The 24,269-nt window shown below is 38.9% G+C and overlaps 1 protein-coding gene across 4 annotated transcripts; it reads left to right on the forward strand.

Moving 5' to 3' along the window:
• Nucleotides 1-8,991: 8,991 nt before the first annotated feature.
• On the forward strand, nt 8,992-24,148 carry LOC138139587 (semaphorin-1A-like). 4 transcript variants are annotated; one of them, XM_069059898.1, is made up of 10 exons: nt 8,992-9,297; nt 20,779-21,295; nt 21,347-21,539; nt 21,590-21,678; nt 21,729-21,870; nt 21,924-22,358; nt 22,411-22,615; nt 22,669-22,814; nt 22,868-23,216; nt 23,261-23,413. In XM_069059898.1, the coding sequence occupies exons 2-10, from the start codon at nt 20,846-20,848 to the stop codon at nt 23,277-23,279; spliced, it is 2,028 nt and encodes a 675-aa protein (XP_068915999.1). In that variant the 5' UTR covers nt 8,992-9,297; nt 20,779-20,845; the 3' UTR covers nt 23,280-23,413. The 4 variants fall into 4 exon arrangements, with proteins under 4 accessions (XP_068915999.1, XP_068915996.1, XP_068915998.1 ...); XM_069059895.1 differs by having other exon boundaries at nt 8,995-9,297; nt 23,268-24,148; XM_069059897.1 differs by lacking the exon at nt 8,992-9,297 and adding an exon at nt 18,887-19,017 and having other exon boundaries at nt 23,268-24,148.
• Nucleotides 24,149-24,269: the final 121 nt, after the last annotated feature.

Genomic DNA, 24,269 nt, shown 5'->3' on the forward strand with positions numbered 1-24,269 from the left:
AGTCGATTCAGTACCTACACGATCCATGGTGTGAATTGGTACTGAAATGGGTCCGATTTTCATAACGTACCAGTCTAATTGAGAGCTATTTGTATAGGTGCAATCACACACCTGTTCGTTTGTACAACTTGATACTGATTTGAAGAATTTGATTTCTTCAGAATATATTACAGGATGATAAATCCTTGTTGCACAAGCTGTATTTACTACTTTTATTTCAGACTGGCAATCGAGATATTACCTAATATTATCATTAGTAGGTTCGATCGGCTTCAGGCTGCATTTACATATTTATACAATAACTTAGAACCGTTCACGAAATTACACTCCTAATCAAAAACCCCGCTGTAATAATAACATAATGGAGAGTTTTGTTGCCCCAATTTCTACTTTCAAAAACTCGATCGCCGGGGCTTGTATCACTTTACAAAGTGATTTAAATATTTTAAGCGTCTGTCGGATGTCTGGTCGACTTTCAGTCCAATTGGAATCATTTTGATTATGTAATTTTTCAATTAAGTCCTACACCCACACCACCCGTTTTGCGTATTTATGGAAATTACCCAACTCCTTGTGTACAACGTGAGAACATAATTTTGTGGCTCATCAATAAGGTGAGGTAGTTTTATTGCGAATTCTTGGAATTTGGACAAGTAAAAATTGATTCCGACTCGAGGAGATTTGTATCGGTTTTTGTGGGCTTTGGGAGTTGACGACTTGTGAACCATCGAGATAAAAATAGTGTGAACGTACAGTAACCATCGAGTCGGTATTTATTTTATCAGGGTTAAAAATATGCGCTTGTTAAAACAGTGTAGCCCTTGTGGATGAAATCAACGATCGACGAAAGATTAAAACTGAGAAAGTGGAACAACCCTGGCATTGATGCGGGTGTCGGGAGTGATTTGAGGGTTCCAGGCGATAATATTGTTATTTATGGGAATTATGGAGGGGAATAGTGCATTAGTCGAGATTATGGAAACTGAAGTGTTCGAGGAGCGTGACGATTAGATAATGGTGGTACTACTTCGGTACTCATACGCTGATACTTAACAGATTTCTTAGTTATACAATCTCGGTTTGACCGAAGGCAGTAGTTAGACTGGAAAACAGAAAGCACCTGTCTAGATTGTGCGGTCGGTGATCTTGGTTCATTTCTTCATGCCCGTCAATGATGTGTTTCCATTGGACGCCGTCGGCGACACAGCTAGATAAAATATTGAAAGAGCAACACCTTTTTATCGCGCTGCAAAATCCTATTTATAGCGTTTTAAACGAAAATCTTAAAAATTCACCACCCATCAAGCCCGACGTAAACAAACAACTTCTTTTAGCAGCAAAATATTTGCAAAATCTCCTGTTTGTTTGTCTTTCACGAGTCTCGAGAATACCTGCGGCGTCCACCACAAAGGAAAAATCAGGACGAATCGAAGATTGTACTACTTGACACGTGTTTCGTCAGACGAAAATAATTGACGCGACTTTCTAACAGTTCGGCTCCTCTCAGTCTGCCAGACAAAATCTCGTTTAAACGAGACTGCCCTACAAATTTTAAATTAAAACTCGGTTCCTGCCCGACTCGCATTATGGAACTTTCCAAGCCTCACTAATAACTAAAATAAAACGGAACGAAAATCTTGACTGAACTTGCAGCCAATTGTGTCTGCAGTCACTTCCAAACAATTCCATTCCGCTCTAATCTGCCGCTTGCTGTCAAAATTAATTTCATTTGTTCAATCGCAAGTGCTGCTCGTGAATGGACCAAAATACAACACAACTGTTTCTCTTATCATCCTCGAAACACCTTTGGCAGTGTCCACCGTTGTTGGTATAAGCCAAAATTCTGAAAAGATGACTCATTTAATCTAATTAAATACTTCCCACAACACAACCTAATTGTTATGGCGTTTCTGAACTAATTCTGCTACTTTTTAGACAGAAATTAAGTTGTTTCAAACAATTGATATTTGTAAACAAAGTGACACTCGTAGGAGGATTTTACGATATCTGACACCTCTATATAGCAACCGGCAATCCCATAATTCTGGTTTCCAATAAAATATCCCTTTCAAATTATCTTTGCACACATAATAAATGACGAGAAAATTTTTATGTTTCATTCGCTTGGTCCAGTCGGTGAATTTGATTTTTTCTAGACAAGAGTGGAGCCTTGCGGGCGCCACACTGTATATATTTATCACCAGCACAGTCCAGAACGACTTTTACGGCAGTCTCATATGATGTTTATGACAATACTTAAACTACAATGTAGAGAAATAGTCTAGTTTTATTTTGGGGGCGCACACGTAGCGCTGGAATTTTTCCACTCGTTTGGTGTTGTCGTGTTGTCAATTTTTTTAAGGTATAACTGCTCATTAAACGGCAATGATCGAAAGGTAACTGTAGTTAACATCGTTGTGTTTGGTAAGAAAAAATTGGGAAAGAGAGAAATTGGTGAGTACACGTAGTACATAATGCTATCGAAGCGTGTTTACCAGACAAAATTTAAGAGTGTGGAGGTAATTGTTTCCATTCAAAGAGTGTACAACGTGTATTTATGATTCTTTATGTGGCGTAATCAAATGTTGATGAAATATGGTCCCACAGTGAAGCAGATAATGTTAGGGTATTGTGTAATTAATTATCACTTAAGATTACTCAAAGCGACACTCGCCGTCGTAAGATATCGTAAAATATTTATTAATATGTAATTAAAGAGCAGTTTCTAACGGAGATGTTCTAAATGATTTCGCAATAAAAACTGGTCTTCGGCAATTTTTCTACAGCACGTCGGCAGTCATAAACAAAAATGAATGTCGTCAGTTGATGGCGATAATGGACGTGATTTTTGAACGTGCCGTAAAAATTCCAGAAGATTTGAGAATCTGGTGCGGAAGAGGATAAGAGACTCGGTAAAAATTGTATCAATAATGTAGATAATTTATAACAATTTCCGCCTCGTTATTTTCCTGGAGCGATTAAAAATGCAAACTGGCAGGGAGTCGTCGCGTTTCCGGCAAACACAAATTCCTGCCGTTTTCAAATGGTAAATATAACGGGGGCCTATTATCGAGAAAAAGCCACTCCGAAGACGATAAAAAGAGCGCTCTCGGAGCTGAAGCAAGATGGTTAGATCCTCTTAAGTGATTTTTTTATTGTTACCTGCACGAAGAACAGGTAAACCAGGTTCCATCAGGTAAGAATTGTCACGGTCACATGATGGACCGAAGACCACCGAGGCCAAAGATGAAGCCTAACTAAATAAATAGAAGAGATCGCCGGGATTCGATGATGGCAGCGCTCGAACGCCCTTATAACTGTGTTTATCATTAGCATATGTTGTTCTATTATAGACAGATCTGAAATATCAAGGCTAGTGTTGGCTTTAATTATTCCAACGACTATTGAAATCAGATGGCAATAAAATTTTAATATTTAAGCAACACTTGTCGCTCACTTCCCACATCTAAAACAAACCGATTGAAATCTTCGGAGAAAAATCGTCACCCACTCAATCCGCGGAGCTATTTCCGAATTATGTCGAACCGGAAAGGAGGATTTATTATTCTTCCATTTTTATTTGTAATTTTGACGTAAATTATTCGGTGGGATCGGCTCGATTCTCGGATGCGCAATTATAAACTTTAAATCCGGGCCTGGATCGATAGGGGTTTTGTTGTCTCCATCAATAAATCCGACGGTTGAAAAATTGAAATCTTTTGGAAAAACTCGCCTGAATTCCGGTTCGCCTCCAAAACTTCCAGGCTCCAATCTCGCCCGAGGTAATTTAAAACTGTTTACTTTTTTCAGTTGGCTAAATTGAAACGTGACCGATTTGGATCGGAGTTATTGCACATCTTTACGAGCGAACTTCCGTTGGGAATGAGAATCGAATTATATCGAATTATTCAAATCCGTCTGCTCACAGAACCATCACAGAAATGATACATAACCTCGTAGCTACTTTTATTAGACGGGTCTGGCTTAAGCCCTTGCACCTGCCTCGAGATATGTAGTTCGTTTCTACGAGTACATCCTGCCTTGTGAGACAGCCGAGAATATTTAATTGTGAAGGAACCATAATCATGCCATTGCATTTTGTTCAGAGATATATTTTAAACGAGCAGCTAGTTTTCCAATTTCACATGGGAAACTACAATTTTTGACCAATTTTGGCCAGTGAATGTTTGAAATAACTGATAAGCGATATAAAAATGATAGAAGTTTTCTAAAACCAGCCACCGTGTCTACACGAATGCGTTTTAGTCTCCTCCTCAGAAAGTAAGCATTTAAAAAAATGTTTCCACAACAGTAAGTTCCTATGATTAAATTGTATTGTATTAAATCCCGTGGCGTTGTGGGAGATACAACTTCTTGGAATTATAATGTCAGATGTCAAAGCAAAGAGGAATGTCATCGTTTGTTGTCAAGGGAGGAACAAAAAATTTTAAATCACAAAGATTTTTTTTTTAAAGAGGAGTATACAGGGTGTCTCAAAATTCGCTAATTCCGAATTCAGAGCGTTGTAGGGATCACTTCAGTAGTCCAAATATGGAAATTAAAAAAAAAAATCGGGACTCCCCCCACAAAGATACATTGGTCTGAAGGGGCACTCTTTGAACTGCGTTTTCTTCAAATACAGGCTGAAAAGTTCAGTGTTTATTGTTATTTATGGTGTAGATGATTGTGGAAAACAGTGACGTAAAACAATTTTTTGAAGAATAGCTTTACTTTGGAGTAAAAAAATTTTAAATTTTTGTCATTTTTTTGCTGCTATGAATTGAACAAAATTAAAGTGCTTAATATATCTTCTTCAGGAAGAGCTATTTTTTTATTTATTTACAGCTCCACTGGGTCCTCTGAATTCGGAATTCGCCAATCTTGAAACATCCTGTATTACCTACATATTTATAAGGTAATATAAAGGAAATTGGTGAAATTGGTATAATGGAGTGAGTATTTTTTGCAAATTTTTACGATGCATACATATTCTTTTTTAATGTTTTAGTGTTTGCAATAAGTCGCAGCTTTCATTGTTTTCAAAAAGTCAAAATTATATAATGATGGTACAAAAAGTTTAAGTTTAGAAAATTATCCAGACATTTAGATTCAACCGGGTTATGGAAACTGAAAATATGTACAGGGTCATTATAAATGATTGTCCCATCGCAGTTGGCGTTGAAAACCCACACAAATTTGGTGTGTGCCGCTAGCTTCGCAACGTTAGATAAACTAGTAGACAAATTTACACTACCGCCAGCAGCGCTACCTATCGGCGATGCTAGTTTCACTCATGTTATAAAGCTTGCGGCACATTCAACTACGTCACCAACGCCTACTGCGATGAGACAGTCATAATGACCCCGTACATATCTGGAATTAAAATGTGAAAGGAAAATGTGATGCCACTGCGGATCAATGAAGAAAAAAAAAACATTATCTGGTAAGACATAAACTTACTTGGAAATATTGGAAAAAGTTATTATATATTAGAAAAAGTTGCTCAAAATGCATTGACTCCATATGCTTACTTTGGAAATAAAATTTGATTATGATTGTTTAAAGTAACATACAATTTTTATTTTTTGAATAGAGGAAATGAAGGATATTGTTAAAAATAAAGCAAAACAAAAATAATCATAAATTCTTTATTTTTTGTTCAACAAAATGTAAAACAGGATTCCAAAAATATCTTATAGATATCAGAAAAAATAAAAATTATTGCACAGCTTTTGGTTGCAATTAATATCAAAATGGTAAGAAAAATCTACGCATAACAAGTGTTGAGAATTATTGGTGTAATTAGTATTGTCAGTTTTATAATTACATAAATAGTAAATTTAATGGGAAAAGTATTGCCATGAAGTTTTTTTTTTTAATTCTAGTAACATTTGACATTATTTCAATAATAGTAGTAAAAGTTGTAATCATTCGTGATTTTTAAAAAACCGTCAACAAATTTTCATGAACACTTTAATGTAGTTTACCAAAGAGAACATTTAGCAAATGGTTTCCTTCACAACAGTGAGTATTGGTACATTTCATGGAATCTGATAGCGTTTTGGAGTTTGAAATTTATTGAAATTAAAATGTCAAAACAACACATAATGTTGCGATCTGACAAACAGAACAAATAAATTTAAGTAACACAAAAAACTTACACTTACAACACCAATACAAACGTACAGAAGAATCCATTATAAGAGAAAAATATTTAAAAAATGTAAAGAATTATCGTTCAAATTAGTATAATTAATTAGTACCTTTAATTGGTAGAGTGACGACATTAATTTTTTTAGAAATTTTGTTAAGATTTTGATATTATTTTGCCATTTGTGATAGGTCACAAAGTCTCAAAAAGTAGTAAAATGATTTAAATTTCTAAAAACCACTTAACTTTTCTTCAGAAAATAAGGTTCGTCAGAGTTGCAATTCCCAGGATTTAAAACTGAAAACGAAAAAATTAAAACAATAAAAAAAACGAATTTGCCTTTATGTAGTTCGTTAATAGTATATTAAAAAACAAGTGTCATAATGCATTGTCTTAACGTACAAATCTAAGATTGAAACACGAGGGAGCGTAGCGAATGAGTTTTTTCAATGGACGAGTGCGTCAAGACGCCTCATGTAGCGAGTTTTTTATAAGAACTATTTTTTCTATTGAGGAGAATTAATGAAAAAACGTCAAATTTGGTAAATTTAGTATGTACATGTTGGCAGCAAGTTTCAAAGGCTACTCGTTAAAAGCGCTCAAAAGTTTGATGTTCAAATGTTGACGTTCAAATTTTGACAACTACCGTGAGATCATTTAAAGTAGGCTATTCTTAAAGCACTGTTTTAACTAAAAACTGTTGTAAGAGAGTCTATTAAAGCATTGTTTTCAGTAAAATTTTGGCAACAAAGATTGGTATTCGTGATAACAGATTTAAGTCGATAAAATAGATATCTTTAGTATTTATTAATATTTTTTGTTTTGGTCACACCGAGTGGAAAATATATCAAATCGTTTCTTGTAAGCCTTGTTTGATTTCAAACGTATTAAGCGCTTAGTAGCCTTTAAGTCATTATCACTCATGTCATATTTATAGATGTCTAATTTGATTTTTAACTTGTCAAAATTCTCTTCGTGATTTAAAAAAATAAGATGCAATTGTAATTTTTATTTTTGAATAGAGTGCCATGGAAATTGAGGAACTTATTTTTTGCAACAAACAAAAGATATAGGAACACAAACTGCTACTGAAATAATTGAACTATGTATTACTAAGTTACTAAAAAATTAAAATGCGAATTTGAGTTGCAACTCGGTATGGGGCCCCAAAATTGGGTCCCGAACAAGTTATTATAGTGACTACTTTCTCTGACGTAAAAAAATGCATACCTAGAATTAGCCCTATTCTTCAAGTCGCAGTTGGCTGGGTTTGCAGCCTATGATTGTCAACTACCTGTGAAGGTGAACCTCATGAAGTACTAGCACTGTGCAAAAATTTAAAATCTCTACTCCAACGCATCAGCTTGTATTCGACACGGTGTACAGGGTGATAATTAAAAAAATAGTAAAAATTACGAAACTTTAGGGTTACATTCCCTAGATATAAGGTTTCGAATGTGTGCAATCAATTTTCCCGAATCACTTCATTCAGAGCTATAAAATTGAAAAAATCGATTTTGAGCAAAACAAAAATGTTTTCGCACACGCTCATAATTCACAATTACTTCAAAGTACACATTTATGAAATTCGTATCAAAAGAAAATTACTTATTAGTTTTTAAATTATTCCAATTTTAACAGTACATATGTATGTAATTATGTACAATAGTACATAAATGAAAATTGCTTAATAGTGCCATCATGGAAATGTTTTGATAAATTTTGGTTGTATTTGGATACAATTTCTATGTTTGTGATGGATTACAGCATATTTTTTTTAAGTTGACAGTTGTTACGTATATGTATATAATTAGTATGATTGCATCCGTAACCAATCAATATTTTCAATTAGTGATGGAACGTTTGTTTGTTCATTAACATTCGGTAATTATTAGGTCGTGTGTTTACGTGATATTATAAAAAAAGACATGTTTATTCAAACATCGAGTACAAAGTTTTATTTATTTTTAAACGTACGTATTTACAAGTCAAAATTTGAAAAAATATCTTAATTAGTTTGAAATAATCAAAGTGACGGATTAAACAAGATTATTTTTTAAAACCGATGATGATGGTCGAGTGTTACATAATTCTTGTAATAATCCAAGGTGGGAACGTACTATTTTTCCACAATTAGGAAAGAACCGATTGTTTGTTGTTTACCGAACGACGATAATTTTTAATTGTAGAGAACAAAACCCCCATTCAGCTAGTTTATTTAGGGAATCAAGAGATCAAGTATTCCGAGTGTTAATTAAAAATTCTACATTCATAAAGAAAATATTATCTTTAATTAAAACCAACAAAAATCCGTGGTACGGTTTCGTAAAAATAGCGCGTGTGTTTACAGTACGAAGAGTATTATAAATATTGAATTATTCACCGAACCACTGTGTACATAAAAACTTGATTTAAAACAAATAGCAAGTACAAACTTTTACTTTCAATTTTCGAACCCTGACAGATACGTAACCGGTAAAAGGTAGGCGTAAAATTAAAAATTGTGTTAATTGCCGCTCAATTAAAAAATCAAATTTCGAACGGCGAATGGCGCAACCAAAAAAAAAACCATCAGGTCAACGTCGTAAAACCAAATTTTGATTTTCCTCGACGAGGTTCGATCGATTGCTGCAGTGTAGATTTTTGACTCCGTCGGGGATCGATCGGACTTTCCTATCAGATCGGCCCCGAATAAAAATAAATTTATCAGCGGCGAAAAGCGACATATGCGAGTGGTGCTTAACAACGACCCGACTTATCAATGGTACTGCAAGTAGACTTTCATGGCGGTCAGTTCAGTGGATTTGAAAGTTGTTACGAGTTAACCCGAGCCGGTTCACGAGAGGCCAACTTAACAGTATAGTAGATCTGGTCCCGCTAGGTAGCCTAGAGCGGCGAGTACACCAAGTTTGTTAGTATCAAGTTTAGAGTTTGTTTGGAGCGTTGTTTACGGAGCGACTCTACGTTTAAGCTACTTTCGTGTAAACTTCGAACTTCCATATTGTGACAATTCGCGTCTTCTCTATTTTGTTCAAGTGAGTTTTGTGGCGTCAGTGTTTCTAAAATGTTTGTGGTCTCATTTTTCGGATAAGTTTTTCAGCGTGGTCTTTGCCTCGGCTTGGTTAGACCCCACGACCAACCTCGATGTGAGTTCTTCCTTCATGTATTTTTCTTTAATTTGTATTGTGCTGCCGCTCTCAATTGTGCTTAATTCAATTTAATCGCATTAAGGGGATAACTGCGATAATTTGACAGTTCAATTAGATCGTCTTACGTTCACCCACGTACCACTCTAAACCGACCATTATTTTGTATTTACTACAACCCCGGCGTCCGTTCACGCTTTCGTTAAACAAAATAAAACTCCGTTTACGTCTCTCGCAACGCTCGTTTCGCATTTTTTTATTCGCAACGTTTTGCATAGAAATTACGTGAAAGTAGCACAACTGGGACAGTTTATTTCATGAGAATTCGCGCCAACAAATTTTCTTTCCGATCTGAAACGTTGATAAACCGATCAACTTCAAATATAAATAGTGCAGACAGTTGAATGAGTTTTTAAAAATAAGTCCCCGACACGTAGGTATTTTTAATTATGCATCTGACACTACAAGTTTCTTCTACACTGTAAAATTGTTTACCCTCGGATTAACGAGAATATTAAAAAGCGCAGCTGTGGTGACGACGGAATCACCGAAATAAAACATTTATTTTTATTGGTGTACACACAGCAGGAGGATTTTCCTAAGGAAATTGACACGTCCAAATTGCGGTTTTATTGCAAAAGCCAAATATTTGCCAAATCGTTTTCCACCAAGGATCATGACGCCCGACAAAATATTATTTTCGGAGATTGTTTTTCAACTTCCACAGTTCTCGTTTCCGAAATGATTAAATGCATGGCCGAACGCCAATAAAAATCTTTATTATAAGCCCTACCCATGCTGAGCGTAAAAATACCCCATTTTTTTCCCAATTGCTCTCGACTAATCGAAAATGCTTCGAGTGGATTAATATGCACGTGGTCAATTTACAATTTCAGGATCCAGACGTTGTGAACTGTAAAAATAGAATTGAGGTTGGTGTAAGTTTAGATGTCTGCGTATTTAGGGGGGTCGTGTAATAATCCAGTCGATGCTGGTGTTATGTCAGAAGGCAAAAAATTGCACGACCGATTATTTTGGTACGCTCGATATCTAGAGATTTTTTTGAAAAACAACTCAAACGTCTGGGTTTTGATTTTGTCGATGTGTTCGATAGAAAAAAAAACATGATCGGGTTCATTGATTTTCTCGGAAAAACGGTCCAGAATTAGAACTACTTGAACCCATCGACACCAATCCCAAATCTCGCTCGGTTGTGATTGCGGAAATCGAATTGTGCGAGAGCAAAACCAGAAATAATTATTTTTATCGATTATGTATTATCAAAGTCATCCAAGGTTAAGCGAGTTGAGAGGCGACTTAAGTGCGTCTTTTACGTCTTTCGAACGGTTCCATCTAGGGCTCGGATTATACCGAAAACTCAAGACTCATTTTGCTCACGGATGAGTCTAATAAAATGTCAGCCGAGTCGTGATAAGTATTGAAAGTCCGATTCGTGCAGACTCGTGGATGAAGTTTTTCGATTTTGTGGTTCCTTGAACTTTTGATTGTTTACGAGGGAAAAATCGATGGTTAACATTTAAAGAAGTGGGATAGAGGGAATGATAAATTTAATACCTCACCGAGTTCGGTGGCATTTGGTTAAAGTGCATCCAAAACGTTGTAATAATTGATTCTTTCGGTGGTGTTTGTTTGCATAACGCAATGACATTTCTGTCGGCGACAATTTTACAAAAACAAACACCACAAAGCGGAATCAATAAAGCAACGTCCGGTAAAACGAACAAAAATAATAATCGAGGAGTGCCGTTCGTGATGTAACAATGCTCGCCTAGAGCAGTTAATAGTCTCATCTTCACAATTACGAAGAGAGCGTCGGTCTGTGGTAAATGTCGTCTTCGAGTCTATTATCGAATGTAGGTTGTGGTGCCCTCGCTGTTTACGGCGTGGGATTTTGTCCACCTATGCGACAAGTGCTGGATGTCGTTCCATCAAAGGCCACGCCATCATCGAGGGTGTAATTAACACGAGAAGTACTCCGAGGCCCTTGCGACACTCTCAAACTCGCCTCACCAAGTTTACACAAAGTCGTGAAAGTGAAACCTAATTTTCGACTAAATGTCCCCAGAAATCAAGGATAATGACCGAAATAAAAAAACTACAAGACTTCCAACCGCGCAACGATTTACCAACACATCTCCATCAGCACTTTTCTAATTACGACAACTTAATGATGGTGCACTTTGAGCAAAACAAATTGTAATTTATAAATATTTATGGATTCGAAATGTCGATAACAAATAAATAAACAATAATAACGCGCCTCTGACCTTTGCAGCTTTCACTCAATCTAACTTACCTGTAATTATGTGCACACTTATAATTTTTTTCAAATTGGGAAACCGAACACTTGGATTTTGATGTTAAGGCTGAAAAAAGTTCCCCACAAGTATTGCTTAATGGTGTTTTAACGATGCGAACAAGTACAAGACAATAGTGTGACGTCGACCGTTTAAAAGACAAGCAGAGGACGTGGAGTTCAGCGGCGATTGAACCAGAACACCTTCCAGACGAGACACCTGGAGTCAAAGATCGAAAAGACCGCAGGACAGGAGGACCTGAATTGTTCGTGACGTAATTAATAAATTGTGTGCGAGCAGATTTTTAATTGGCGTTTGACGCCAGACGAGCTTAACCTCTGTGAAATATTCAGCACGTCTGTAAAATTGATTTGGCCGGTAATTATTCATAAAGTACCATTTTTAGAAAGTCTGATTTTATATTTTGTTAATTGGGAAATCGGCGGAAGTTTGTGTGGAATTTTCACGACGATTTAACAAGAATGTTCACATGAATTTCACCGTATAATAGGACGCACGCAAATCCGCTAATGAGGGTTTTTGCGGACGGGGAAAAATTGTCAACAAAGAGAGGTTATGTTGGCGTCAGAAAATCGGTAATTTTATGCGTAAATGCAATTGTTTATTTTGTTTGGGCGAATGTGGGACGCCTTCCCGTCGTACAATCGGAGTAAATTTAGCGGATCTGTCTCGAAAAAAGCACAAGGCCAGATGTTGCAAATTTTGGAGGAAATGTTCCAAGAAAACGTCCCAGCTCGAGTTTGACGCAGAAAGAGAGGCGAGATGCATGCGTGTGTATAATAATCATGGGCGTGTTATATATATTTTTGTAATCCTTGAGGATTAATTAGGCACTTCGTGATACGGGAAAATTTAAAATGGAATAACAAGTGTGTCCAGAGGCTATGGAATTAAACGAATGCACGAAACGCCCAGAGCTAATATACAAATCTAATGTAAAAATTATGAATTGTTCGGCGATGCCATCTGAAACGTTTTCGAAACCGTTCTCGGAACGGGTTTATGCAAACGTAAACGTGGGGAAATTACGCGAGTCACTTTGGCACATTTACAAATTGTTTCGATCATTACCGATTTATATTCATAACGGAAACGCTCGCCTTTGTTTTGCAACAAGACGATAAAATCGCGCTTATTGCCGATACCGTAATCGCGATTGTTCCAGTTCACCCTCGACCACCGCTGATGACCCTTCTGCAAGGGTGCACTCCGACGACCCTCGCCTATCGATGTCGCGAGGGACTCCAGACTGTATGTCGAGCAAATAGCGTGCTGTCATGCATTTTACCATTTTACGTTCCATATTTTACCTCAGTTTGTGTTTGCTCACGACGTACAAATAGGCTCCCGAAGGCTCCAAATTTCTAATTTTAAATTCGAATAAGACGTGGAGAACGCTGCGACGCCAGTTTGTCACCGGGTGATAAGCCCAACGCGATTCGTTCGTCGAGTGTAATCCGAAAGGTGAAAAATGTTGCGTCTTTAATTACGACATAACTGATAGCCCAAGCCAATCATTTCAGACCGGAGATGTAGGTAGGCAGTCTTATAAATGCAAATTAGAGAGATGTCTTCCTCCTCCTAGCGGTAATCTATCGGCGGGTCTTTTTCGCGATCCCAAAGCCGAGCTTGCCATTTAACATACTCGATTACAACAACAATAACAATACGTCAGTCGACACCGCCTTCGTTGGGTCAAAACTCACAAAAATTTCGACTATTCGGCCGCCAGATTTACGATGGGAAGACGCGATGCAAAAACGAGATTGACCCAAATTCGCCGCAAATGTCAAAAATTCCACTTTGTCACCGGCGAATTTCTAAACGCATACCGCAGCTGGCGCTTCCAAGACAATTTTTGCACCAAATCTACAATTTCACTTCCAAAATAAATTAAAGCCGTCGGTGTCCACTTACGGTGTTCGATTAGACGTCGGGAAATTTATTTGGCGCCCCCGGCCTTGGTTTCGGTATCAAGAAAAATGCGGTAAAGTCGAAAATTTACATAAAATTCTTATAAATTCGGCGAATTTTCTCTCTCCTCTTTATTTGTTCCGTTCACGCCAAGGCGCTGCTTCCACTGTTTGCACATTTTTTAGCGGCTTTTGGTGTTATTTGCAAATCAAATTCGCAGCAGTGCGGGTGGTCCATTTTAGAAAAACTTATTTCTTCTGTTTTCTTCCACCAGACTCTCGGTTTTCAAATGACGAGCACATTTGCCACGTGTCATGTTTATCCCTTGCGGGGCATTTAATTTTTCGCTTATCTTCAATCCGGTTTAAAATGTCCGGAGCTGATACGACAAAAAGATTTTTTCAAATCAGCACTCGCGTTGGCGATTTAGCCATTTGTTAGTTGTTTACACAGCACCGCAGTTCCAGGTATTTTTTAACATATACCTAATAGATATATCTGTTTTGAGTCCCTGGAGATCGAATCGTGGTCGTTTAAAAATATTAAATTATATACGTGTAAGTTATAAATTTATTTTATTACCCGATCGGCTCGTATCGACTGAAGCTAATTTAAAATAATGACATATTAAATGTTTCGCGTCTTTGACATTTATCTTAACTTTTAAATTGTCATTTTTTTGTTTAATAGGCGAGTTCGTAGTAAAAATGTTTTAATGACGCATCGACACGACAAACAGAATAAAGCAATTCGAAAAACTAATAAATTTAGGCATAGTTTTTTAGCAACAAATCATCCTGTCAAACGTTATATTTAAATTAGTTCCCATTCAAACAATTTTCGACGACAATTTGTCACTTGTTAGTTGGGGCCCCCTTCGGTGTACAAGACAAGATTTCTTACAAAACGAAGAAATGCTGTAGTTGACCTGTCTTGCAAAATCGCCAACATTTTGGAGGCAGGGCAATTAACCGTTCGTGTGAGAGTTGCCTTTTAAAGTACTCGACAATTATAACTATTGTGAGTAAATTCTGACACGTATTCACAGGTACGTGTTTTTTTTTTAATTAGAAGTGGTTATTGTAATTATTGACCCTCCTAGGAAAAGCAAATCCTTGAAAACAACTGCACACTGACGGGTGAGGTGGTTACGTCATTTTTTCAAATCCATTAGTGTGATGTAGTAAATTGCATAATTGGTGGCAAGTGTAGTTAATTATTCAATCCGAAGTTTTCAAATTAAATGTTGCGGTAGAGTTATTTGTATTTTTTAAAGATTTCGTCGTGGAGACGAGCCCGCTGGGTGTCGATAACCGTTGATAGAAGAAATTATCATAGATCGGGACACCTGTTTGTATTTTTTGCCAAACACATTAAAAAGATTTTAAATAGACAAGATTTACATGAATTTAGAATTAATTTTTGTCGCTATTTAGTGAATGATAATTAGTTGGTTTTATGATGATTGTCAAACGAAATGCGTACTGTTACCTCGCTTAATTTGAATTAGTGATGGTAATTTGATGCGTCTGTTTTTGTGGAGAACGAGTTTTTTGTGGAAATTGGAAAAAACGCGCGGATAATTGTCGGTAAATAAATTGTTTCTGTTGGGATAGCCGGCATGTCGCATGCATTAAAAAACGTAATTGTTGAAAATATGTGATTAAAGCGTTACGGTCTCTAAGCAACGACTATATCTACGATATATCACATGTATGCACGGCTGACCAGTCACTTCCAAGGTTTTACTTTCAAAATTAAAATAATCATGTAACAGCTATACATGGTCATATCTAGTTCAGCCGTAAAAGTTTAACAATTGTCATTGAACTCTGATTCTATCGGTCTTCCGCAGTGGATTCACGATTCGCACCGTTTTAAACCGTGCGCCGCCATTAAACATGGCGCTGACACGTGTACACCGAGCGTCATCTGCATGCCGAATGGCTTATCGTAATTCTAAGCGCGCTTCGCTGTCAATAAGGCGAACCTGCGCAGATTCTCTAAACAAATCGTTCCAGGTTCGAAGGAGAAAAACCAAAAACTCGGCTCCGGTGGGTTAATCAGCGTCGTAAGACGGTAGCCCTGAGCTCTTTGTTTTTATTAAACCTACACTTGCTTGACATTTATAACCAGTCGCACGGGCAGTATTTAAATGTTTCCAGGTTTTATATTTGCTTTATCTTGTGTAGCCCGTTCGGAATCATTATTGTTGTGGATAAATATTCAAATGTTTATAAACGTCGTCCCTCTTACGCTGGTAATTCTACACTTGAAAGCAGAAGTGGTATTGTTTTCGGGGGCTTGCCACTTGCACTGGTACATGTTTGTGATGATCATAGTTTGTCAGCAACCATAACTGTTGAACTGGTAGTACAAGTTGTTTACGAAGCTGTTGTGTATTGCATCGTGAAGGTAAACGTACTCGGCACGTTCTGCTTTACTTCACTTAGTGGTAGAAGAACTCGGTATTAATGTAATTTATGTAAATTCAGGGAGTTCGCACCACTTATCCTACTCCCACGGATGACCTGATATAACCGATCCAGCTATCTGCCCACATAAAACATGTCTTGAGTTTCCGGTGGGAACCGCTCTCTTGCTAACTTATATGGCTTTCGACCGTCACCTCGGGCATTCGCTCCTGAAACAAACGAGATTTTGACATATTCGTGACCGGCATCTTCGTCATAGCCGAGCCGATGACTCCCCGAAATCAATTCCGCTAATCACTCATTCGACGAACAATCATGATCTTCGCTCTTAGTCACACAGCATGTTCTTTCCCATTACGAGCGCCCGACTCGAAGGTGCCACCACGACCATCCTTCCACCTCGGTTGAATTTCCAAGAAGTGGAAGATCAGCGCAGCAGCTGTCATTGCGCCATCGAACATTTGCAGAATCGGCAAAAATCGATTTTTATAGCCGCAATCGATGCCAAATTTACAACCACGGTAAAGAAGTGGACCAGGTGTGCCAAGAATCAATACAAAAATCCAGCCGAAACGGTTTTCAACACGATCGGGAGAAAATTCTGCGAAAATACGAATTTTACGCAACGCCCTCTACCGGCATTTTTGTATAATACAATACATTTCTTTACTAACTTTTTAATTCTAAATAAATATAACAACGATAATACTCAGTTCTTGATAGGTAAGTGTTGAGTCACTCAACCTACGCACGAAGATGCGCGCCACGTATTACATATATCCAAACCCAAACATCTTTTGGTACGGTTTTATAATCTAGCGTTTCCCTATTTTGCAACTACCTAACTGTTTCGAGAACTCTGTGAACCAGTTATTAAAAAACCCAATGCAAATTTTCTATTTACATTTAAAACATTTACTTTCTCTCAGATTTTACAAATATGCCGCTCATTAACTCGCCAAACGTCAGATAAAGAGTGAAAATTGCTCTTATTTTTCTAGACCTCATTCTTTAAAATTATTGTGCCACACGATAGTATGAATTCTAAAAAAGTTTCATTTTTATAACGAGTATGTACGTTTTCGTGACTGAACCGTTTACATATGGAGATTAGGTAAGTGAAAAGTTAAAAAAAAACTCTTTGCTGTCGTTGTTGACAGTTCTGTGTGCGACGGCTCAAACCCCGCGCTACGTTATCGTTGTTAAATAGCGTTGACAAAATTAGGTGAACTTCGGCCGCGTTTCGAAATTGTCCCAATCAAATGACTAATTTAATTGCACCCAACACACAATGGGTAATCGTAGATCGATTAAATAAAGTTAAATTGGTTTTATTAATATAATTATGGTGATTTAATAATTTATGAGTCAGCAGTTGAGTTAATTTTGTTTGGATGAAGGGTAAGTCGGAAAAATGAACTCCGGCAGGATAAATGTCAACCTGTTTGGTGAGCCCCACTTGCTCATTTGACCGCTTCCCCTGTTTAGAATGAGTTCCAAGAGTGGCATCGAGTTGATTAAAATAAGTATAACAAATGTGTTTGAAGACGCTGGGTGAGGACTGAGGATAAAACGGGAGCGTGTTTCGGGGTGGTTTAGTGGGAGAGTTCAAAATTGGAGGTAATAAAAGAACAGTTCCCACTTGGAAAAATGGCAGAGGTTCTTTTGGCGCTTGGCACCGTCTCAGCCGACGAAAGATTTGATTGTGGAATGGCAAACGAGTACGTGTCCCTAATTTGCATTCTAGGTTGTCATCAATTGTCAATTCCGTCTGTGGAGTACGAGCGCTGCTAAATTATAATATAAGTCTCTCAAAGACAGCCACCATTATTCAAAAGTATTAACATGCAAATCAGTTACAAGAACAACATCGTGCATTGCAAGTTGGCACTTATCCAATGTTGTTTGTCGAAATAAAAATTGTATAGGAAAGTCAACAGCTCGAGGTGATCGACGCGACAACACCGATTTCGTAAATCTGCCAATCACGCAACTTTCGCCGGCATCATCTCAAGATGAACTTTCTTTGTTGGTCCATCAATTCGGTCGTTGCAGTTTCTTCAGCTCATCTCTCACTCGACCGGTCTCGTTTCCTCCTAGACAAAATACAGTTTTGCCAACCCGACCCAGTTACTCAGTGACTAATCGGCTCATTGGCAAAAACGAATCAATTGTTTCAGAGCTTGCAGAAAGCGAGTCAATTTGTGTTTTCCCTTGACTTTTTGCCACTCGATGATGACATGTACGTTTGAAGCACCGTTGGTGCACCCGACTAGGAAAAAACGTCGTCACATCCGCAGATCAGCTCTAATAGCGGCGCAATTTCATTGCTAAACACAAAATCGAATCACTAAATTTCCTGTTGACGAGCGAAACCGGAAACCAGCATCTCGCCTGGTGACAATATACCTAGATAGTGTTGGCAACATTTTGTCTAAAAAACTCCAATTGAAACACAGAGGAAGCACGTTTTTTGTGTCACGTGCATGTAATGACTATGAATGGTAGTGTTTTTGTCCTAATCCTTCCGTTTGACAAGCTTTTAAAAATCCGGAGTTGGATGATTGAAGGGATTGTTTGTTGTCTGGCTTATAAGGGGAAAGGTGAGCGTGCACACGACAGTGTCTTTTGTCCCGTGCGTTGGGTAACTCGGGCTCAATCTCGTCGTAAAAATCGTACTCGTTCGACCAATGGGCACGTCGAGTAACAAGATGTGGCAGCTGTGTTTGTAGTGTGCAGAGTTCGCTACTAATCTCGTTCGGAATCGAGCCAAGAACAGGTTTATGCCGTCTACTATAATGAGCACCGGTGATTTTTGCGACGACTGTACCACGTCACTTATCAGTGAAGATCTAGTTCTTCTCGATTCATCTCGAGATGTGGACTATAATGGCGGTAGAGTGGGAAAAACGCTTCTTTCGTTGCACGAGTGCATTGTCGAGTAAAACGACGCGTTTGTGTAACCTCATCCACCATAAATCACAACTTCCAGACAATTAAAACGCACAAACTCCCAGCGTCACTCCAGTTACGTGAGTGGAAAAGTCTAAACAATAAAACATTGTTTGCTGCCGGTCGCACTTTATTTCCAATATGATGAGGAGCTCTAGCGTATTATATTACTCTACAAAGCGCCATCTGTAATTCACGCGTCTTCGGTAAACACAGCCTTAGTTGAAATCGGTAGTACCGCTGTTTTTAATGACCGTCGGGTATACTCGTTTTAAACCTGAAACTTGTAGATTGTAATGAGCGATAATTGGTAATTTGTTTAGTCATGGTCTTGTTGTTTACACAAATAAATCACTCATGCACCGATTGTGGTTAAATGTTTTGGTAATTAGACTCGTTGGGAAGGCACACAAATCGTTAAAACCAGATAATTCACGCTAATACTTTTCTAAGGTCACCGATTGTTGTCATTTACCTTTATGTTCGTAAAAAGTAAAAGGCGATTCAAGGTAGTGAGACCGTCGCCACAAAGGAAACAAAGATTTTGATCTATAAAAAATGTTATAAATAAGAAGTGATAAATAAATGCGGTGGTTTTTTGTGCGCCACCCATTATGCTTCTGGATATGGTTAAGTGAAACTTCGACTTTAAATGACTGATTCGATGTGAATTTTCCGTAATAAATAATAAACAATTAGTGTGTCGAGTCACGAATTTTCAGAGATATTGAAAAGTTAACAAGCGTATATATACGAAAACAGTTTCGCTGGAATTATAAATAATTTCATTGCTGAAATCGCTAGACCGAGACTCAAATGTATTAATTCTCGTTCGTTATGTAAGGTCCGACTAAGTTTCAGTAATTAACGAACAATTCCGTAATTATACACCTTATTAAATAGAAAGTGTCGACTTATTAAATTTTTAATAAAAAACAGTTGGTACTACATGCGGTGTTTCTAAACCAGTGGTTCTCAACCTGGCACCCACGCACTCCCTTGAAGTGCGAGAAAAAAATCCTCTGGACTCGACCAAAATTTATCAGTAAATTATAAAAAGACATGAGGGAACGATTACGTCATGGGGGTGCGGAACTCGTTCGAGAGTTGATGGGTGCAGACATTTGTGATGTGAAAAAACGAACTGTGCGGTGTTGTTCACACTGGAACTCGCTGTTGGCTTGACAGTCTTGCAAATTGTCAATCGAACGGTAGTTTTATAGCGGCGAAGAAAAAATCCTCGAAGCTCATTGTAATAATCGAGTAATAATACTCCTGAACAGCTGCACAAGTTGCATTGTGTGCAGTATTTTTAGCGTATGTGTTGTCTAGAGCGAATCGCGTTTCTTGGCAGCATTTATCCAGTTGGTAAACGTGATGCGATTTGATTTTCGAACTGCGACAATTCAATCCTCGACAGCGAACGGGAAAATCGTAAATTCGGCAGTTCGACGGACTTTGAAGCCAGTTTGAGAGGATGTGACACTGCTTCGTTAAATTTACTATTTAATTGGATGTGAATACACTATTGTATGCGGTCGTGTATCGGCCAACTCAAAAAGGTAACGACTACGACCACGTCTTTAATTTTTAAACTGCACATGACTCACAAGCGGTTTTTGTCATTAACAAAAAAACTTCTTAAATATCGTGAGAAATGCCACCAATCGTGGGTAATTTATGCAAATCTCTAATTAATCGGCAAGGTCCAAGTATAAATTTTCGAGTTATCTGTGACAATCTCGGGCGGCTCCCTCTCGCGGGGTCTTTGGGGGATTCTGCACCGATTGTGACATCTAACGAGTACCGGCCACTGATTTTTTATTTTTTTTTTGTTACAGATTATCCCCGAGGCTACGATGAAGAGAAAATTTTGAAACGCGTGCAGGCGCGTCGACGGTCGTGAAAATGTCAGGTTTCCAATTGATCTTCCTGCGATGTAGTCGATCAATCGTTATCTTGATTTGGTCAACATGTTTGGTCGCGGTGAGCCACGCGTGGTTGCCGGACAGTTCTTCCAAACTGGTCAACAATTTTAAATCAGTCTCGAGCATAAGTTTCACCGGAAACGCGACCTTCCCCGATTATTTTATTGTCTTGAATCAAGACGAAAACTCCATTGCGATAGGTGGTAGGAATAGGATATACAATCTAAGCATATACGATTTCCACGAAAAGAAGGAGGGTAGGATTGACTGGCCGTCGTCCGACGCACACGGCCAGTTGTGCATATTGAAGGGAAAAACTGAAGACGACTGCCAAAATTACATTAGAATCCTTTACTACACCGAACCTGGAAGACTGGTTGTTTGTGGGACCAATTCGTACAAACCCCTGTGCCGGACCTACACCTTCAAGGTATTTATCACGGCGTCGCGTTCGTGCGGATTAATTTGGGGAAAATTGCAGGATGCGAAGTACTACGTCGAAAAAGAGGTGGAAGGGATAGGAGTGTGTCCGTACAACCCGGAGCACAACAGCACGTCAGTCCAGTACAACGGTCAGTTATTTTCTGCGACTGTTGCGGATTTTTCCGGGGGCGACCCTTTGATATACAGGGAGCCCCAACGAACGGAACTCTTTGATCTCAAACAGCTGAACGGTAACAATTCGAGACCGACCTCCGACACTCTCTAATCCGACTAATTACAGCTCCAAATTTCGTAAGTTCGCTGCCTTACGGGGACTACATATTTTTCTTCTACAGAGAGACCGCCGTGGAGTACATGAATTGCGGAAAAGTCAGTGCTTTCGTTGTGTTTGTCTTCGATTTTTCACTGGAAACTTGCAGGTGATCTACTCGAGGGTAGCCCGAGTTTGCAAGGACGACAAGGGTGGTCCTCACCAGTCGAGAGACCGATGGACGTCGTTCCTGAAAGCGCGGCTGAACTGTTCGATTCCGGGAGAATATCCGTTCTACTTCGACGAGATTCGTAAGTACTCACTCGACGTTGTTGCTTGAAGTGGTTAACCCGCTGTGCTGCAGAATCGACAAGCGACATCGTGGAAGGGCGGTACAACTCCGAAGAAAGCAAAAGGATCATTTACGGGATATTCACGACCCCGATCAACGCGATTGGCGGTTCGGCGATCTGCGCCTACCAAATGAGCGACATCTTGCGCGTCTTCGAGGGTAGCTTCAAGCACCAAGAGAGCATTAACTCGAACTGGCTTCCGGTACCGGAAGACAAAGTGCCGCAACCGCGACCCGGCCAGTGCGTCAGGGACAGTCGCATTTTACAAGACAAGAACGTCAACTTCATCAAAACGCACTCTCTGATGGAAGAAGCCGTTCCGGCGCTCTTCGGCAAACCAGTTTTGGTCAGAGTGAGTCTCCAGTATCGGTTTACGGCGATAACCGTCGAGCAGCAAGTCAAGACCATCAATAACCAATATCTGGACGTGCTCTACATCGGGACAGGTGAGTCGCGCCTCTTCACTCTCGACTTTTTTTCATCTTGTTGTGATCGTAGACGACGGGAAAGTCTTGAAGGCGGTCAACATACCCAACGCGGACTCGGCGAAGGCGATCGTCATCTCCGAAAATACGGTCCTGCCCCACGGCGCCGCCGTCAAACAACTGAAACTGGCTCCCGGGTACGGGAAGATCGTCGTCGTCGGAAAAGACGAAGTGAGGCTCACCACTTTGAACCATTGCTCCACTGTCACGGGATGCAGGTGCGTTGTCGACGTTGTTGTGCAAATCGGAGAGTACGTTGTGATTTTTGCAGCGAGTGCGTCGAGCTGCAAGACCCTCATTGCGCTTGGGACGCCAAACAAAACGCGTGTGTCAGTATAGACGTCGTCACGTCTTACCGATTCCTGATCCAAGATGTGGTCCGAGGAGACAAGAGCAAGTGTTGGTCCTCTCAGACAGGTCCGTCTCGCGAATCCCCCGCATCGTGCTGTTTGTGATTGTGTCTTTTTTAGACAAGAAGACTGTGATCAAAAGTAAGCTCGACAGTACAGCTGTCGAGAAGGAGATCATCGCGAATTCGATCGACGAGAAGGACATCGATTCGATCGACCCGCTGATCCGAACGGGCCTGGACGAAGATCCCGAGTGCGATCCGATCAGCGAGAACAGCGTCGGTGGGTGCGCCGTCCGACAGCAACTGGTCATTTACACGGCGGGAACCTTGCATATTGTCGTGGTCGTGGTCAGCATCGTGGGCTTGTTTCTCGGTTTCATAGCGGGATACCTGTTTTCGCAAAAGTTTCACTCGCACTCGCAGTACCCGGAAGCCCCCTTCATCGAACAGCACAACCATCTGGAAAGGTGCGTCGTGCGTAGCGACGTAGTCGAATTGTTCACATTTTTAGTTTGCAGATTAAGCGCTAATCAGACTGGATACTTGACCCCCAGGGCGAACAAGGCGGTCAATTTGGTCGTGAACGTGGCGAGCAGCACGCCGCCCCCGAAGAAGGACAACCTGGACGTCGGCAAGGACCTCAATATTGCTAGTGACGGGACTTTGCAAAAGATTAAGAAGACTTATATTTAAATAGTGGTTTATTACATGTACCTGCAAATGGGATCGCGGTTTTGGTGTTCTGGAAGCCATGTTGGGGATTTCCGTGATGGTGTAAACACGAATTATTAGTTTTTATCTATCAAATAAAAACTTCTACGTAATGGCAGCAAACTCACGCTCAATGCTCAACGTAAAGTTCTATTTACGTTTGACGTTTTATTCGTAATTTATGTACATTGACTCGACTGTGGAACAAATACATAATTGTGTTTTTTTGTGATACTCACTAGAGGCATACGACCTAACCCACACTATAACAAAATGTTTTTTGCAGTATTGTGAAGTATTAAATGGCCGGAAATGAAATTTTTATATCGGAGAAAATCAATACCTTGATATACATATATTTGTGTATTTCGTTGTTCTGTTGCTAATTTTAGATATATAAAAGTACGATTGTAAATATTAGATTGTCGATAGGTGATGTTAGTTTTAAGTTTTAAAATTATGAAATTATTTCAATCTGTTTGGCTGTGAACTGTAGGTCTAAAAATATATCATGTTGCCTTTTATAGTGCCTGTTATAATTTTTTTTATGTGACAGTCAATACAGAGGGAAAAATCTGCAATTTTAGTAAATGTACAAATTTATTAGGTTAAGTGGAGACTACTACATTCCTTTCTTGTGTATATTTGTATCATTTGTTTTAAGCAATTAAATATTTAACAAAACGCACGTTGACCTTCATTTGACCAGAAAAAGAAATAGTTTTTGCGTCGATAGCTCATGTGAGTTGTGAAAATATGTAAAATGCAAATCTGGGTCCAGATATTTTTGGGTTGATCAGGTTTCAAGA

The sequence above is a fragment of the Tenebrio molitor genome, chromosome X, assembly GCF_963966145.1.
Source record: "Tenebrio molitor chromosome X, icTenMoli1.1, whole genome shotgun sequence".
Classification (NCBI taxonomy): Eukaryota; Metazoa; Arthropoda; class Insecta; order Coleoptera; family Tenebrionidae; genus Tenebrio; species Tenebrio molitor.

Coding starts and splice junctions, on each gene's coding strand:
- LOC138139587 (XM_069059895.1), top strand. CDS start 20,846: ATGTCAGGTTTCCAATTGATCTTCCTGCGATGTAGTCGATCAATCGTT. Junction 21,296..21,346: donor GCCGGACCTACACCTTCAAG/GTATTTATCACG, acceptor GGAAAATTGCAG/GATGCGAAGTACTACGTCGA. Junction 22,616..22,668: donor TCCACTGTCACGGGATGCAG/GTGCGTTGTCGA, acceptor TGATTTTTGCAG/CGAGTGCGTCGAGCTGCAAG.